This window comes from Pseudorasbora parva, chromosome 14, assembly GCF_024679245.1.
Source record: "Pseudorasbora parva isolate DD20220531a chromosome 14, ASM2467924v1, whole genome shotgun sequence".
In the NCBI taxonomy this organism is placed as follows: Eukaryota; Metazoa; Chordata; class Actinopteri; order Cypriniformes; family Gobionidae; genus Pseudorasbora; species Pseudorasbora parva.
The window spans coordinates 7,505,833-7,520,719 of NC_090185.1; the positions used below are offsets into that span (position 1 = coordinate 7,505,833).

The 14,887-nt window shown below is 40.0% G+C and overlaps 1 protein-coding gene across 3 annotated transcripts in view; it reads right to left on the minus strand.

Moving 5' to 3' along the window:
• The window catches only part of LOC137040001 (uncharacterized), a 51,649-nt gene extending 37,531 nt beyond the window's left edge, over window positions 1-14,118 (minus strand). For all 3 annotated transcript variants that reach the window (XR_010897796.1, XM_067415400.1, XM_067415401.1), the window contains exon 1: window positions 13,801-14,118. Coding sequence is in view for 2 of the 3 variants with exons in the window: in XM_067415400.1 (XP_067271501.1) it covers window positions 13,801-13,846 (46 nt within the window). In the remaining variant the exon portion in view is untranslated. The remainder of the gene's footprint in view (window positions 1-13,800) is intronic.
• Between the last annotated feature and the right edge of the window lie 769 nt (window positions 14,119-14,887).

Consider the following 14,887-nt stretch of genomic DNA (forward strand, 5'->3'; position numbering starts at 1 on the left):
ATGCTGCCCAACCGTTGAGCCCTCAAAACCCACATGACAAGCAGAGATAGCTGCCAGATAGACCTTAATAGTGGAAAAAGACCTGCCCTTATCCATAAGGTCTTGGAGGAAACACAAGATATCAGCGACTGAGCACTGATATGACGTGAGACCCCGCCCATCACACCACTCATCGAACACCTGCCACTTACAGCCATACAAGGACCGTGTAGAAACGGCCCTGGCATTCTGTATAGTAGCCACCACACGCGGGGGAAGCCCTAACGCGCTTAGGTTCGTCCTCTCACGGGCCAAGCCCAGAGAGCTACCCTGTCCGGGTGTGGGTGATAAATCTCCCCGTTCGCTTAAGACAATAGGTCTGTGCGGAGGGGGAGTCACCACGGCTGGGCATACAACAGAGGGATTATCTCTGCCAGCCACGGCGCTTTGGGCCACCTGGGTGCTATCAGGATGAGAGAAAAACCCCCCTCTCTCGCCCTGGCCAGTGTGAGAATTATCAGGCACAGGGGAGGAAAGGCATACAGCAGCACTCTGGGCCACGGGTGGGCTAGTGTGTCCACCTCGAGGGGCGCGTCCAAGTCCTTTAGCGAGAAGAACATAGGACAATGGCTGTTTTCGCGCGAGGCGAACAGATCTACGGGCGCCCGTAGCCTCATCCATATCATGTCTACTATCTGAGGGTGGAGGTGCCAATCTCCGAAGAGCGGGTTCCCCCTCGATAGAAGATCCGCACCTCTGTTCAGAATTCCCGGAACATGAGTCGCGCCTTAACGACAGGAAAACTCGCCCGCTCCATACCCATTCTGGGGCAGGAAGAAAGCCCAGAAAACTTCTTTCGAGGCTTTTCCTTGACCTGATTAAAATTACGTCCCGGGACCGGGGGGTTAGGCAAACAAATCCCCTGGCGTGGGACCGTCTTCCTGGGAAGATACAATATGAAGGCCTCGTGCTCCTTCTTGTCGTCGCATCGTTGTTGCATCATAGCAACTGCGGGGCCAAAGAGAGCCCGGCCGGGCTCTACCGGGGCGCCTGCGATACGTTTCTTATCGCTATCCGGGAGACCAGACAGGTTGAGCCAGAGCGAGCGCTCTCCTACCACGGAAAGCGCCATAGAGCGCCCGCAGGTTTGGACGACCTGACGAGCATTACGGAGAACGAGGTCGTTAACCGTGATGATCTACTTCCACAGTGCAGGAGAGGGAGAAGATCCCTTATCTAACTGCTGGCCCAGATCGTCCAGGATCTCCGCTTGGTAAGCGGAAAGGATGGAGGAGACATTCAGAGTCCTAACAGCCAAGGCCGAGGATTTATAAACGGCCTGGTGCACCGAGGCAGAAAAACGGTCCATCCTGTTAGGGAGGACCGGCTTCGGGGGGGCGGGCAGCCCTCCCTGGACTGGGTTGAGTTGTCTGGCAATGGAGGGCTCAATGGCAGGCGGTTCGCCCATGCCGCGAGCCGCCATATCTTTAACCTCCAGCCCCGCGAGACCGTGTTTAAGATCGAGCGGGTCGTTCCAGTAGTGCCTCATGTGCTTAGCGCATGCTGGAAGAACGGGAAAGAGTTCTTTCCTCGGGCCGGGGGGGGGCTCCCAACACTTTACCGTCATAAATATCCCTCTCCTGGTGGGTGGCGCTCTGTGGAGCCGGCCATTTAATGTTGAGACGAGCGGCCGCTCGCTCACACACATCCAGGAGGATGGATTGAGGCAAGGCCGCGGGGGCGCTAGCCTGGGGAATAACAGAGGGCGGGATGGCCTCCTCGTCCTCTGAAATTTCAAGAAGGCCCGCGTCGTCGTAATCACCGGACCCGGCAAGATCGTCGGCGAGCGGGAGGTTACCCGTGAAGATGTCCTCTTCGGGGAACTCAGGATTGGGCTGGTCAGCCAAAACAAGAGCCGGCGCGCCCCTGGAGGTCCCCGGTAGCGCGCTGTCGTCACCGTGTTCCATATCCGAGTACGACAAGTCGAGCTCGCCACACTGAGTAGCGGCAACTTTAAGGCGGTGTCGCAGGAGTTTCTTAGGCAGTACCAGGCAGTAACTGCAGTTCTCCGGGTTCTCTATTGCCTCCTCTGCGTGCTTGAGGCCCAAGCAGACCACACAGAAAGGGTGAAAATCCTTAGCGGCGATAAGAGACCCACACGCGGCCGGGCAGGCCCGTAATAGGCTAGACACAGAAGGAGAAGACTGAGAGAGCGACATACCCGCGAAAAACTTAGAAAGGTCCGTGGCGGCAGCCGTGGAACAGGAAGACGGACGAGAGCGCGAGCGGCTCCGAATGCAGACACAGAATGTGGCAGAATAGAACTGTCACGCCCGGTGGAGGCTGATCTGGCGATATTTCCTCCTGCAGACAATAAGTGAGCAGCGCAAATCTAACTGAACTGTGTCAGTGCAGAGATTGCGAGAAGCGAATGTCAACTGATGTACAGTAGCGTATGCAGCCCATATATGCCCGCTGGTAAGGGGTGGGGCCTTACTGGGCATTGGCTGCGCGCTCCTGCCTGTCTTGTCAGACTTGGTGCAATTGGATGCTTCTGCAGAGGTCAGGTACGGATGCCCTTCCCATAGGTGGATCTCGAAACGAGATGATGAAAGAGAACTAACTGTAGAATAAAAAATTAAACACAATTAACAATTAAGACCACCATTTTTCATTAATTAGCAATTAACATCCTCCTTCACCGTTTACATTCCACCATCAGTCTTTCTGACTCTGTCCACAACTGGTTCTCTTCTTATCTTACAGGGAGAACTAGGGCTGGAACTAAGGCCCAAAAGAATTATCACAGTATATTTTTATATATCATGATAAATGTAAAATCTTTATTTCTTTAAAGTTTAAAGGCATATTTTTGCTCCTGAGTGAAAGATGTAGAAAACAGTCGTAAACTATCCTTTATTGTCAAAACATAAACACTTCCCAAACAAGTGAACAATTTATTAAAACTGAGGTAGATTTATTTATTACTAATAAAAGCAATATTAATAGAGTAGAATATTATTAAAATAAATGGAATATATAAAATAAATATCCATAGTAAAATCTAGAACTCAAATGATATAACATTTGGCTCTATAGTGACTTAAGAAAAGTCAAAGTGTTTTTAAGATAATGTTTGTCAATAAACAAAAATATCATTAAAAAAGAAGGTCTTTCTGGTCAGCATGACAAACCTTATAAATCAATGACATTGACCATAGAGCTGTACGATTAATTGAAATCGAACCGCAATCGTGATTTGGGTAAAATGCGATTATGAATGCTCAAAGGCTGTGATTTTAATTAAATAAATAAATTCCCAGTGTGTTAGCGAAGAGCGGCTCAGGAGCAAACACTGCTCCATCTGAAAGACTGTGAGTATGAGTCGCTTATAACATGCATTTGAAAAAGCAACAGGAGTCAACAGATATGGGAAAAGTACTCAGTCCCCGTACTCAAGTAGAAGTACAGATACTTGTGTTAAAAATACTCTGGTAAAAGTAGAAATAATGATTTAACTTCTTTACTTAAGTAAAAGTAACAAAGTACAGACTTGGTTTACTTACTTATATTATAAAAGTAAAAGTAGCCTTACAAATAACAACCATTTTTTATGTAAAGCTACCTGAACCACACAAAGTGTTACAAGTGTGCAAGCTGAGAAACTTAAGTGGATATGGAAAACATATCCCATTGCCTACATTTTAAATGGATGTCAGCCAATAGGCCTAAAACTTTGAGTGCTAATAATAATAATAAGAAGAAGAAGTCAGGCACACAATTTTTACAATTTAAGTGCTATAAAAGTTAGAGAAAATGACAAATTCAATGTGCATTGTACTAAATTCTTTATTGATATGCAAATAGACAATAGACATCCAGCAATAGAAAAATGGCAAGTGATGTATGCCCTCAAATCTGTAGATGGATTTGTCCTGAATCTCTTTAAGAACTTGGAAGCAACTAGAGCATACAGACCTTCTAGTGTAACGCGTCACTGGAACTGTATGGCAGCTATTACTGTTTTTTTTCTTTTGTGCAAACTTTTCTTTTCTGGTGCGTCGATTACACAAGAGTAAGAATACATGAACGATCAGAATTATTGCGCCTGAGACAGGTTTTTTGAGCATGACGTGCCGGTGTGGCAAATTCGAAGGAGACACCAATTGACACGGCTCAGCAGACACTCCAGGATGCGTTGGTCATGTCCAGGCAGGTCCACCATCCGATCCGGATACGGCCCGGATCCGGGATAAACCACGGGAAAATCAGAGAGACTAACATTAGCATAGATGCCACTCTTTTTATGATGTAACGAGTACATCAGGTGTTATGGGAAGTGTTCCCGGTTCTGGCTGACCTAGTTAATGCAGCCTAACAATCAGTCAATTGATCTGAATAATGAAAGGTAAAAATGTTCTATGTGTATGCCATAGTAAAGAGATGTGTTTTTAGTCTAGATTTAAACTGACAGAGTGTGTCTGCCTCCTGAACAATGCTAGGAAGACTGTTCCAGAGTTTAGGTGCTAAATATGATAAGGATCGATCGCCTGCAGTTGATTTAGATATTCTAGGTATTATCAACTGGCCAGAGTTTTGAGACCGCAATAGACGTGATGGAGTATAATGCGTTGAGAGCTCGCTTAAGTACTGGGGAGCTGAACCATTTAGTGCTTTGTAAGTAATAAGCAAGATTTTAAAATGTATGCGATGTTTAATAGGGAGCCAGTGCAGTGTTGACAGAACTGGACTAATATGATCATACTTCCTGGTTATAGTAAGAACTCTAGCTGCTGCATTTTGGACTAGCTGGAGTTTGTTTATTAAGCGAGCAGGGCAACCACCCAGTAGAGCATTACAATAATCTAGCCTTGAGCTCATGAACGCATGTACTAACTGTTCAGCATTTTGCATTGAAAGCATGTGCTGTAATTTAGATATATTTTTAAGATGGTAGAATGCGGTTTTACAGATGCAAGAAATGTGGCTTTCAAATGAAAGATTGGTATCAAAGAGCACACCCAGGTTCCTCACTGACGACGAGGGCTTGACAGAGCAGTCATCAATTGTTAGACAGTATTCTAGGTTACTACTTGTGGAGCTTTTCTGTCCAATAATTAAAAATTCAGTTTTATCTGAATTAAGTGTTATGAAATTACTAATTTACCAATTTTTTTTATCAGCTATGCATTCCGTTAATCTTGTGAATTGGTAAATTTCGTCAGGGCGTGAGGAAATATAGAGCTGAGTATCGTCAGCATAACAATGAAAACTAACACCATGCTTCCTAATGATATCTCCCAGTGGTAGCATATACAGGGTGAAGAGCAACGGTCCTAACACTGAGCCTTGCGGTACTCCATACTGAACTTGTGATCGATGTGACATCTCTTCATTTACTGCTACAAACTGATAACGGTCAGATAAGTACGATTTAAACCATGCCAATGCAGTTCCACTAATGCCAACATCATTTTCAAGTCTATTCAGAAGAATATTTGTGAATATTGTTGCTGGATGTCGAGTAACACTAATAGAGAGATACAACCACGATCAGATGATAAGAGTAAATCATTTGTAACTCTAATTAGAGCAGTCTCAGTACTATGATACGGTCTAAATCCTGACTGGAAATCCTCACATATACCATTTCTTTCTAAAAAAGGAACATAATTGTGAAGACACAGCCTTTTCTAGTATTTTTAATAGAAACTGTAGATTCGAGATTGGCCTGCAATTGACTAATTCTTTAGGATCAAGTTGTGTTTTTTTAAATAAGTGGTTTAATTATAGCCAACTTAAAAGTTTTTGGTACATATCTTAATGTCAATAGATACACTGAAATGAATGGGGTTCAGTGCTGGAACTATTGGCTGTTTGGAACTATTGGTCGCTCTGTGCACGCATTACTTCCGCATTCCTCAGTTCCTATGGCAGTCTATGAGAGTGTCGTAACTCTGTTTTTCAACGGCTTTGGATATAACGGTTAGGCTATAGAACGTTCAGGATGCTGCGCAAGCTCAGGATGTCACGTGAGGAGAGAGAGAGTCACTGAAGTGCTCCGAGTTTTCTCAGTGATTAAACGATAATAGCAAAACAAAAAACATATTTTAAAAAAGAGGATTCAATAGGCTAACTAAAAATGTTATTTTCAATATTATTCAATGTTTCTGTTATTATGCTTGATCTGTAGATAACGCTCTATGGTTTCTCATAAAATGACTTTATCTTGCTGGAGTTTATTGCTGTAAACCGTGTTACCTTCTACCGGGTGTCTGTTAGATCACAACACTGGACTAGTTATTGTATTGTTCTTCACACAGAGTAACTAAAATTTTAAACTGGTAAAATAAACGGCTTATAAGAATACTGAATAGATATACTACGCATCTATATCGTTGTAAACTTCTCAATGTGGACGGAGCGCGGAGCACTGTGAGCATGTGACTCCGTGTTGCTTCAAGCGCATCGTCCTGCGCACGGGATGCGCATGCACGCTTTGAGCCGCTCTATATTATAATATTTTGCGTTATGAAAGGCTATTAATAAGGCTTTCTTGTTCTGCCCTATCTTTAATATGTTGCTGCCTCATTAAAAAGATGTGCTATACATTTAAAATAAATGTAATTTCTTAGTATATAGGCCTTGTTTTTCATGAATATATTTTGTGTAACATTTTACCAGATTTAGAGCTATACTTATTCACTTTTGTGGTTTCCTTTATTTTTCCCCCACAAAATGTTTAGATTTTATACAATTATTGTGCACTCGTGATTTTGTAACTTTTGCTGCTGAATTATCCACTAATCTAATTTATTCACCATCTATAGTAGTAGGCTATTTTTGTCATAGATTGTGATTTTATATATTTTTGTTATTTGTTGTTTTTCTTTATAATGAAGTCTGTATTTAGTTGATTGTGTTTAACTCACAAAAGTGTTCATTACTCAAAACTGCAATCATGAGTAAGACTGCCGACCTGACTGCTGTCCAGAAGGCCATCATTGACACCCTCAAGCGAGAGGGGAAGACACAGAAATAAATTTCTGAATGAATAGGCTGTTCCCAGAGTGCTGTATCAAGGCACCTCAGTGGGAAGTCTGTGGGAAGGAAAAAGTGTGGCAAAAAACGCTGCACAATGAGAAGAGGTGACCGGAGCCTGAGGAAGATTGTGGAGAAGGACCGATTCCAGACCTTGGGGGACCTGCGGAAGCAGTGGACTGAGTCTGGAGTAGAAACATCCAGAGCCACCGTGCACAGGCGTGTGCAGGAAATGGGCTACAGGTGCCGCATTCCTCAGGTCAAGACACTTTTGGGCTACAGAGAAGCAGCACTGGACTGTTGCTCAGTGGTCCAAAGTACTTTTTTTCGGATGAAAGCAAATTTTGCATGTCATTCAGAAATCAAGGTGCCAGAGTCTGGAAGAAGACTGGGAAGAAGGAAATGTCAAAATGCCTGAAGTCCAGTGTCAAGTACCCACAGTCAGTGATGGTCTGGGGTGCCATGTCAGCTGCTGGTGTTGGTCCACTGTGTTTTATCAAGGGCAGGGTCAATGCAGCTAGCTATCAGGAGATTGTGGAGCACTTCATGCTTCCATCTGCTGAAAAGCTTTATGGAGATGAAGATTTGGTTTTTCAGCATGACCTGGTACCTGGTCACAGTGCCAAAACCACTGGTAAATGGTTTACTGACCATGGTATTAATGTGCTCAAGTGGCCTGCCAACTCTCCTGACCTGAACCCCATAGAGAATCTGTGGGATATTGTGAAGAGAAAGTTGAGAGACGCAAGACCCAACACTCTGGATGAGCTTAAGGCCGCTATTGAAGCATCCTGGGCCTCCATAACACCTCAGCAGTGCCACAGGCTGATCGCCTCCATGCCACGCCGCACTGAAGCAGTCATTTCTGCAAAAGGATTCCCCACCAAGTATTGAGTGCATAACTGAACATAATTATTTGAAGGTTGACTTTTTTTGTATTAAAAACACTTTCTTTACAAAAATTACCGAAGTCCGGACCTCGGTACCTCATAGCTGGCTACTATGGCTATGCGCATAATAGCACTGAAGAAATAAGAAACACAATATATTGACCTGTGGTCTGTTTTCTATCAGGCGCCAAACATATTTTAGAACAGTGTTTCCCAACCTTTTTTCAGTCATGGCACCCTTTCAAAAAGTTTTAAATTTTGTGGCAGCCCCTCACATACGTTACACTAGAGGCGTAACGGTACAGATTGCTCACAGGTCGGTTTGTATCACGGTTTTAGGTTCATGGTTTCAGTACGGTTCGGTATTTGCTATGTTCAGGGAAAAAATAACTACTGTCAAATAAAAATAAAGAAAATAAGAACAAATAACTTAAATACAAGCATCAGCACAAATAAATACTATTGAGCAAAGATACTAATACAATATATAATGCTTTTCAGGTTTTTCAGGTAGGCGTAGGCCTAACAATACTTTTTAAGTAGAGAAATTGAATAAAGTAATCAAATGTAAAATAACTGCATATTTAACTGTTTAAATTAAAGGTAGGGTAGGTAAGAAGGATCTAAAACACTTGTCCAAATTTGTTTAAACTTTCTTTATATGTCAATACATAATTAAAATGTAAGTACTCTGAAAAGGAGAGTATAAAAACCGAGTGACTCTAGACTTTTTAATCTGCAGTAAACACCGCTCGTTATTTTCGTTCGGGACGAAACAAATGATTGGCTTGGGCGACTGTCACTCTCTCTCGCTACCATGGCGACCACCGCTTTCGCTACAGGATCTGCCCACATGCGCGCGCTCGTTTGATTTGAGCAGTTCAAGAGGCAAGACACCCAGGCGAAATAATGGCAGAGAAAGAGCATTCAAACTTCACAGTGCAGGGTTTTACAGTCAGCGAAGGCAAACAATGCAAAAAAAGGAAGACAGTACGAGAAAAGGCAATGCACAGAAAGTCTTTGGCTAAACAAAGAAATCAAACACGAGTAAATATCTGCGTGGCTTTTCAACAATGGCGAGAACTGAGGGACCTGAAAAACGACTCATTGCTGGCTGTATTTCTGCTGGACAAGTAATCTTTCATTTTGATTATACATTTTTTTGGTTTATGTTTTAATGAAGCATGTATCAAGAGCACATGAAGTTGCCTAATATAGCTAACATAACATTACTTAGCATAAAGTTACAATATTATACACTTAGCCATTAGTAGAGATGATAAATACTCAAAGTTGATCGCTGTTTGTTGAATTTCGCAAAATTTAACTTTAGATAACAAAATGCATGTGTAAAAGCTAGTACACCGCATTCAGGAACTTTTTTAAGAACTAAGTTAGCTTTAGCTGCTGCTAATCAACAATGCTTTCATCATGGAAACTCTTACATACAAAACACAGTGTATGTTATGAATCTTACACGAAATTCATCTTCATGACAGTATAACTGATGTTATTGAAAAAACATGATGCTACCCGTTTTCTTTGCCTTATAAATATAACTAGCTCGTTACCAAATCAAACAAAAATATATTTTACACTTTACCAGTATCGGTATTCTAGCTTGATAGAGAGTACTAAAAGACATCTTATTTGTTTATATTCATACTGATAAAGTTAGATGTTTTATTACATGTGATTCTGACATGTCACTACATGCACAACGCTCGTCTGAGGTCAATAATGCGTCTTCCAGAGCGGCCGGTGTAGTGTGTTCATGTGTTTTGGGGGCGTGGCTTTGGAAAGAGCCCAGAAGGGAGAAGGTGGAGTGAATGGAAATAATGAGCTGTCTTTAAAACAGTCGTGAGAGGTCTACAGACACTCAATTTTTATACTTTCTTTTTCAGAGTTTCAACTTACATTATAATCAGTGTTGCCACAGTTACTTTGAAAAAGTAATCTGATTTCTGATTACTGATTACTCCTTTAAAAAGTAACTTAGTTACTTTAGAGATTACTTGATTTTAAAAGTAACTAAATTAGATTACAAGTTACTTTATTAGTTACATTCAGCAGTTGCCGACAACACCCCTGCCGCCTCAACATAGAAATGACAACCGTTTTTGGCACCACACTTTATTGCATTTATGCCCTAGCCTGACGGCCCGACTTTTTTACGCCCCTTTTTTTAGGCTTCTCCTTCGTTTTATATTTATTTTAATAATTAAAAGGAACAATGAGATGTGCTGGTGGAAACAACATGAGACCATGATAGCTTGCGCCACTGTCAAGATATGGCTCGCGCAGGGTTAAAGAGTCCGTTTCTTCAGTGCAGCTGCTAGAGTTATGGCCTTTTTACAACTGGTTCCTTCATTCATTTTCTCTGACCAGGTATCTATCTGATTGCGAAATGACCAGGAGTAGCTAGGCCTAAATGCCTTCCGAGAGTCTTTCGAGACGTATTTAATTCCGATCACTCAAACAAACCAATTCAGAAGGTGTATGAAAGCATTTCAGACGAAACCGGACAAATGTAAATGTATCTGGTTGTTTAAACCACATGTGTACATTTTACTCCTGGCAAATAATTAAAAAATAAATGTGTGAGAGCGTGTTATGTTGTAGTCAGATAGATATGATGGTGCTATACTGCAACATCGCTGCAAATGAGTAAAGCAAGCCAACGCATATGGCCATAAATGAAACTTTAAAATAAGTCACACAAAACACAATCATCTTCAATATAAATTAATGAGACTAAATGATCTTACCAGTGCTTAGGTCACTCTCTCTCATATTGCGATCTTTGAATTTGAAATGGGCTGCTGAATAAAATGCTAGAATCTTTTGCTTTGATGTGAACTCCGTTAAATGAGCATATACCGTGGGAATTGAAGATCGGATTTATATTAATTTTGCTGAAGTGTAAGGTAGGCAATAAGACAACCTGCATGCACTTTTTTTTTTTTTTTAGATTGTGTAGCCCGTTTCGGTTTTTTTGAGCGCCGTTGCGAGCAGTAGGCTAATCTATCAGCCTGCCTCAGCTCGTCAAAAATGCCTTAGTGGTGGTATAATAGCTAGCCTACTTTGTTTTTAATGTCAAAGTAGTTATATTTGCTTTAGTTTCTTATTAAGTTCATTTAGAAAAATGTTTAGAGCAATTTTTTGTTTGTTAAATTAAAGTTTTAATTTTTTTATGTAACGACCCAGTGAGTTAACCCCATGTTTAATAGCCTAGTCTCTCAAACCAACTCTTGAATTGTCTTGCCTATATAAACTTTAATTTAACAAACAAAAAATTGCTCTGAACATTTTTCTAAATTAGGTTAAAAAAGAAACGAAACGAAAAATAACTACTTTGACATTAAAAACAAAACTGAACTATTTTAATGGCTGCAACAATGTAAATAAATAACTAAAAAAACACTGGCTCCAGCCCTCGGGCTGAGAATTTTGATAAGCTGTCGGTTTTTACTAAGGAAAATGACTAAAATAGTAACTCACAGTGACTTGGATAAGTAACTTTAATCTGATTACTTTTTTGGAAATAGTAACGCATTAGATTACTCGTTACTGGAAAAAAGTAGTCAGATTAGATTACTGGCATCACTGATTAAAATTATGTATTGATATATAAAGAAAGTTTAAACAAATTTGAACAAGTGTTTTAGATCATTCCTACCTTCCCTACCTTTAATTTAAACAGTTAAATACACAGTTATTTTAAAGAATATATAAAGTATATAAAGAAAGTTTAAACAAATTTGGAAAAAAAATGAGGGAATTTTCATCACCCGGGTATATTCGGCAGAAGACGCGAATGAGAACTCTCTGCAGTGTGAGAAACTGTCTCTTTGCGCTCGTCCAAAAGCGCGCACACGTCTCACAGCGCGCAAATATTGAGTTCTTTCAAGTCTTCCGCATGAACGGACAAACTCACACAAACAGTTTGTCAACATGTTGATCTTGATGAGTATCCAAGCAGACATAGTCTGATGCCTTAAGTGAACTGTATTCAGTCAAGACAAATGAGCATATCCCTGTATTAGGTCTTAAAGGGGCAGTAGCCTTTACTGCTGTCTGTCAAACAAAAGAGAAGGACTCACTCACTGCTCTGATTGAATAGCTTTTGAAAGTTTAATAAGGATTAATTTTTAATTTAAACAGTTAAATGTGCAGTTATTTTACATTTGATTAATTTATTCAATTTCTCTACCTAAAAACTAATGTTAGACCTACCGGAAAAATCTGAAAAGCATTGTTTATTTTATTAGTATCTTTGCTCAATAGAATTTATTTGTGCTGCTGCTTGTATTTAAGTTTTGTGTTCTTATTTTCTTTATTTTTATTTGACAGTAGCTCTTTCTGTCCCTGAGCATGGCAAATACCGAACCGTACTAAAACCGTGAACTTAAAACCGTGATACAAACCGAACCGTGATCAATCTGTACTGTTACACCGCTAGCATAACGTATGTATGGGGGGGGCCACAAAATTAGAACATTTTCATAGGGTGCCATGACTGAAAAAAGGTTGGTAAACACTGATTTAGTGAACGGCTCTGGCTCGACAGCAGGAAAAACAATCCAAACAATCACGATTTTTTAACCTTTTTCATCATTAACGTTAATCAAATCTATTATTCTAAATGTAGGCTGCCAAGAAGGAGGAAAGAGGGGCAGTGTCTCTTCAAAAAAACTGAGAGACAATACATAATATTACAAAAATAAAATAACGTCTGAAAAAAATGGTCTGCCATTGTCTGTGATGTTTGTTTACTATAATATTTACCAGTAAAGAGTTGGTTATAGCTACTTAATTAAAGGGTTACTTCAGTGATTAGCATATGGCTTTGTATCAGTAGAAACCCTGGAGAATATTCAAATGATTGTGCTTTCCCCCCTCATATCCCCCTGAAGATGCGTTGGTCTGGCAACAAGTGCAAGCCACTTCAGAGACACAGATAGTTGCGTGTTCTGAGTGAACACAATCGAGCGTAAAAATACGAAACATATCATGGGAAAATACTAAAATGGGAAGACAGCGGGAAAAGAGCTAAAATACGTAAGAAACCCAGAAAAAAAAGGGAGGGTTGACAGCTTTGAGTCAATGACAGCTAGCTGGTGGTTGGATCGAACCTTTTCTTAAAGATTGCACCTGAAATTTATGCAATAAACATGTTTTGACAAATATTTCAATTTGTTTGTGGTCTATATAGCCTGCAATTAGCCTATGCGCCCGAAGGCACGGCTTGAAGACCCAGTCAGTTTAAATTCATACCTACGTAATCACCATCACCAAAAATGTACTTCTTTTTTTTTAATAAAAATTTAGGGGAATATATAGACCTACCTACTTTTTTTTTTTTTTTTTTACTGTTACTGCAAACCAAAATATTTTTAAGGATGGCCTGAGAAGCACTTTTTTTCTGTTGCGTTATGGATTCACGAGATTTACATAAGAAGTAGGAGGCAATGGTGTTTGAGACTCACAGTATGTGATGTCCATGTACTGAACTCTTATTATTTCACCATGGCAAGGTTAATTCAATTTTTCATTCTAGGGAACCTTTAAATAAGCCACATGCCCTCTATTTAGATAGCAGAAAACAATTTAAAATATTGTTTCAAATCATTCTAGGGCACCTTTAATATAAAGTGTGTTACAGATAAAATGTATTATTATTATTATTAACCGAGTTATGATCCAGTCATAGGTATCATAAACTTTAAAAACGTGATAAAATGCTATATCAAGAAAACGTATTCTGTCTCATATTTTGATGTAAGTTGTCACATCAGCGGGAAGACTATAAACGAAACACAAATGAGCATTTCCGGTTTTTACAAAGTGAAACCAAAATTTTTAAGACGATAAATATGATAAAACATACCTTCAATGAAAAGTGGTAACAGAAAGAACAACAAAAAGTTCTTCATATTGCTGTAGATCTTAATAGAAGTCGTTATCCGTGTGTATTATTGTAATAATCTGCTCCGTTGTGTTTCTGGGTGTGTCAGAGTCTCGTCGAACCGACTAACGGGAGAAAAACTCACTAAACGCCGACTGCAGATCAACAGAGAGTCTTAATATTGACAGGATCTAGTCTACTGGAGTGTTTTCCTGATTATATCTGCACTAATCACGAGTCTGAATCGTTCAATACAGTGAAAGTAAAAAAGCGCAGGGACACAATGGCCGCAGCTTCTACTTCGTCTTCCTCCTCTTCTTCTTCAGTTTTTTGGCGCTTTGCATCTTGTGTGCGTATCGCCCCCTATGATCCGCCCCATCCTACGTTTGCTGTTCTTCTTCTTCTTCTTCTTCTTCTTCTTGTTTTACGGCGGATCGCAAACAGATATGTACCGCCAACTTTTTCTAAATGTATTATTTTTAAATTAATGGAGCATATCCAACCTCTTCCAATCTCGTATCTCTTACTAATTTTCCCACACTCCATCCAAAACATTACATTCTTTTTTTCCCCCTCAAATTCCCAACTAGGACTAATTACTTTTCTTATTGCGTGATCCTCATTCTGTCCTTTTAAATTTGCCCAATAAGATGCCATTAATTGCCCTTGTCAAAAAATCCTATTGGAATTCCTATTGGATTCTTAGAATCTATTGGACTTTCACTTTGTCTTGTAGGATCTTATTGGATTCTTAAAATCCTATAGGACATTCTGATTTATTTTAATGGAATTTCACTTTTCAAAGAAAAAACACTGAGATTGGCTTAATACTGTTATATAACCAAAGCAAAGCGTTTGCATAGAAAAACAATCACACTTTCAAATGAAATAATTAGGTTGCGTGTTCCTATAATAATACAAAATACATTCTTATAAAATATATATAAAAGTGCCATTTTAAAATTAATTTAGTCATATATGAGCCATTCATAGGTGCAAAATGCCACCCACTATATAGTGAGACAAAATGGCACTTTTATATATATTTTATATGAATGTATTTTGTATT